This window comes from Gavialis gangeticus, unplaced genomic scaffold, assembly GCF_001723915.1.
Source record: "Gavialis gangeticus isolate Ggan-Ray unplaced genomic scaffold, GavGan_comp1, whole genome shotgun sequence".
NCBI classification, from domain to species: Eukaryota; Metazoa; Chordata; order Crocodylia; family Gavialidae; genus Gavialis; species Gavialis gangeticus.
In genome coordinates, this window is record NW_017728992.1 from 184876028 (window position 1) to 184879331 (window position 3304).

Genomic DNA, 3304 nt, shown 5'->3' on the forward strand with positions numbered 1-3304 from the left:
GGGGGGGGGGGGGGGGGGGGTGTCGGACTTGATGATCTGTTCAGGTCCTTTCTGATCCTATAAACTATGAGTCACGTTGCCAGGATTCACACAGACGCAGCTCACAGGCTGCCCCAAGCATTTCACTGGCGCAGCTCCGATGGGGTGCCCGATAGCAGGCTAAGAGTGCTCTGTGTCAGAGATAGGAGCTAGCCTGTGCGCGAAGGCCAAGCTGCAGTGGTGGAGTGAGTGGGAGGAGGGGAAAAAAGAAAAAAAAAAAAAAGGCCTCTAAAGAAGAAAAAAAAGTTACAACTTTTGAAGAAAGTTAGAGTGTGCAACCATCCCTACTGCATAGCGTGCCAGACACCAAGATTAAACTCCGTCACTGGAGCGTGAATCAGAGGGATCTTAGTCCTGCATTATGCCTTTAATCTCAACCCACCCCTGACTCCAGAGTTGACACCAAATGGCTCTATAAATCGGAGATCTTCATAACAGCAGTTGTTGATGAAATCTACATGGGGAGGGGCAGGGGGTAGTTTGGGATAACCATCTGCATCTGCCTACTGCACCGTCAGACAGGACTGTGGACTGAACGGACCTCGAGTCTGATCCAGCATGAAAATCCACAGAAGGAACTGAAGGAAAGCACCAAGCTCATTATTCTACAGTCAACAGCCATTACATTTACCAGGTCCGACATTCTTCCGAGTTGCACGGCAGATATTCTGGAGTCTAAGCTTTCTTTTTTGGTGGAGCTCACAAAAATACATGTCCAGCCTGAACCTCTGCTGCACTGGGAAACCCCATTCTGCCTGCAGGTCACAGGCAAATCATGCTTACTCTACGCCAGCTTCAGTCACATTCATCGTGATTGTATACAAAGAAACATCCCCCTCCTCCCATCTTCAGCCCAGATCATGGCCTACATAACCCTCACTCTAGGCTCTGATAAAGACAATGGGTGGCCTTGCATTAAGAGCCTTGCTCTGGAATGAGCAGTTTGGCCATTGGTTATCATCACACCCAAAGTAACAGCAGTCTCCCCGCCTATGATCTCTGCAGCACTGTAAACAGCTGAACTGCCTGAACATTTTGTTTGCATTCGCAGTCATCAAGCTACACAAGGAATATTATTTACAATCTGTGGAAGATTAATAGTTGCAAAGGCATCATGTTTCTCATGAACCAGGAAGTCTTAGGACATACATTCTTCTGGAAGAGGGGGAGGGATATTATAGAAGTTTCCCAGTGAAGCTGGCAGTGGTCCAGGTGATTTTCAGGGACACCTCTTACAGGCACCATCCTGCATCATTAACTCAATGACAGCTTTGACATTTTCTTCCATGCAAGCAGGGTCAGGGCTTGTGTGTTGATGCTGCTGCATACTTTTCTGAATTGCAGCGGGTCCCTGAATGCAATCCACCCCCTTCTCTGATTTAAGTTGTAGATTATTGTCTCATGGGAAGGTAGAGCTTTGCTCACTTGGGTGACAGCCCAGAAATGGTACAGAACCCACGTGGGCCAAAAAGTCTTCAGCAGTGAATGTAGGTATCTTCCAAAGTCAGTAGAAGCTGCACCCGTGGCAGCTGGAAAGTCATGTTTACCCAAATCAGGAATCCTATTAATCCCCATCCTCAACAGACGTTACATCTTTGTTTATATGCTTACTCTACTGGGAACAGAAACATCAGCAGATAAGATGACTCACTGGTACTCCACAGCATGAGATCATGCGGCACAGAACTGGTTACGATGGGGTCCTTGGACCCTGGGCTCAAGTTCACAGGGGTGGCAAAGATTTAAAAACCTCAGGATAAAAAAGTCTGCCAAGTCACCAAGTACATTCAGCCCTGTCCCAAGCAGGTGTAATCCCAGAGATACCCAGAAGGACTAAATTTGTCCCTAGATTATCAAGTTTCCTTTCATTCTGCGGACACCTGGTTCGTTGCTGCGGTTGCCTAAAACTCAACGGAACACTGGATTCTAAAGTATCATAGGCCTCTGACCGATTAATCATGTGACCTTGTAAAGGATACTGGACCCCAATCACTCAGCGAGGAGAGGACTTCACAATAAGCAAGATGTTGTGCCCAAGCCAACCTTTCCAGGGTAAATAAATTCCAGATGCCGCACTGTCCTCTCCTGCTGTGCTCGGCCTCAGCCACGGTAACCGGGTCGACTTCTCCTCCCAGGCAGGTTGCAAAAGGCATGAATCGCTCATGCTGCAAAAAGAGATCAGGACGACCAACAAACATGCGTGGGGAGCCCAGGGCTCCACCTTCTATTACACGGGGAACGACAGAGACAGCAGAGGGAGGGTTAAGTTTCATGTCCCACATGGCTTTCAAAAATATATTGTTCCTTCACAGTATACATAAAGCAGAGTTAAAACAACTCGCTATCTTTGTGCATGGGCGGCTTTTATAAACAAAAGCAGACCTCTGTTTAATGGCCCAAGTTCAAGGCTACGCCAGAGCCATCAACCAGGAGTGCCTGCCATAACAAACTGACGTCAGGCTATGCTTTCAAAACACACAACAAAGGCCCCAGTGTTTAAAAATAGATCCTGCCCGTTTTCCTCATTTTGGTTCTTCAAAGAAAAAAAAAAAATAAAGACAAACCCCAGGACAGGCTCTCCAGTTCCAGAAGCCTCTCGGATGAGCGCCGCCAGCCAGGCTGCAACCACCGGTCTCCGTCCTTCACCACCCCACAAGGCAGGGGATGAAAGTCAGCCCTGCCTGCCCAACTAATCCCCCGCTGAAATAACTAGCCTGGCTTTGGCAAGGGGAGATAAAAGAGGGTGATGTATTACAAACACCGAGCAGATGAGGGCTCCAAGAGGTTAAGCCTTTCAGCAAAACGCGGCTTTCTGCTCCTTTCCAGGCCAAGAACCGTCGAGGGCTCTAGTGAGGGGAGGCAGGAGCCATCCATCGTGACCCAGCTGACAGCTCCTCGCCCGGCAGAGGGGGAGGGAGACCGAGGCCAGCCCCTGCTGCCCGGGCAGGGGGGCACCGGGAGCGGGCAGCCGGGCTGAGCCGAGAGCCGCACCCCCCGCAAAATAACGAACCCCTGCCTTCCCGCCCTGCACCCCGGGGCCGTCACCTGCTGAGGTCGCTCACGTAGCTGCTACTTTTCTCATCCAGGAACCGCGTCCAGCCGTCCGCCGTCTTCACCCAGCTCTGCCCCGGCGAGCGCCAGTCCTGCCCCAGGAAGGGCATGGCTGCGGCTGCGGCTGCGGCGAGGCCCCTCGGGCAGGCGCGGGTGTGCGCGCGAGGCGGCCGCGGCTTGTATTTATCCGGCGCTGGCGCGGGCTTTGTTGCCG

At 51.2% G+C, this 3304-nt stretch overlaps 1 protein-coding gene across 1 annotated transcript in view; it reads right to left on the minus strand.

The window, feature by feature from the left end:
• The window catches only part of FBXO32 (F-box protein 32), a 24803-nt gene extending 21551 nt beyond the window's left edge, over window positions 1-3252 (minus strand). The window contains exon 1 of the mRNA XM_019528126.1: window positions 3085-3252. Coding sequence (XP_019383671.1) covers window positions 3085-3200 — 116 coding nt within the window. The 5' untranslated portion in view covers window positions 3201-3252. The remainder of the gene's footprint in view (window positions 1-3084) is intronic.
• Between the last annotated feature and the right edge of the window lie 52 nt (window positions 3253-3304).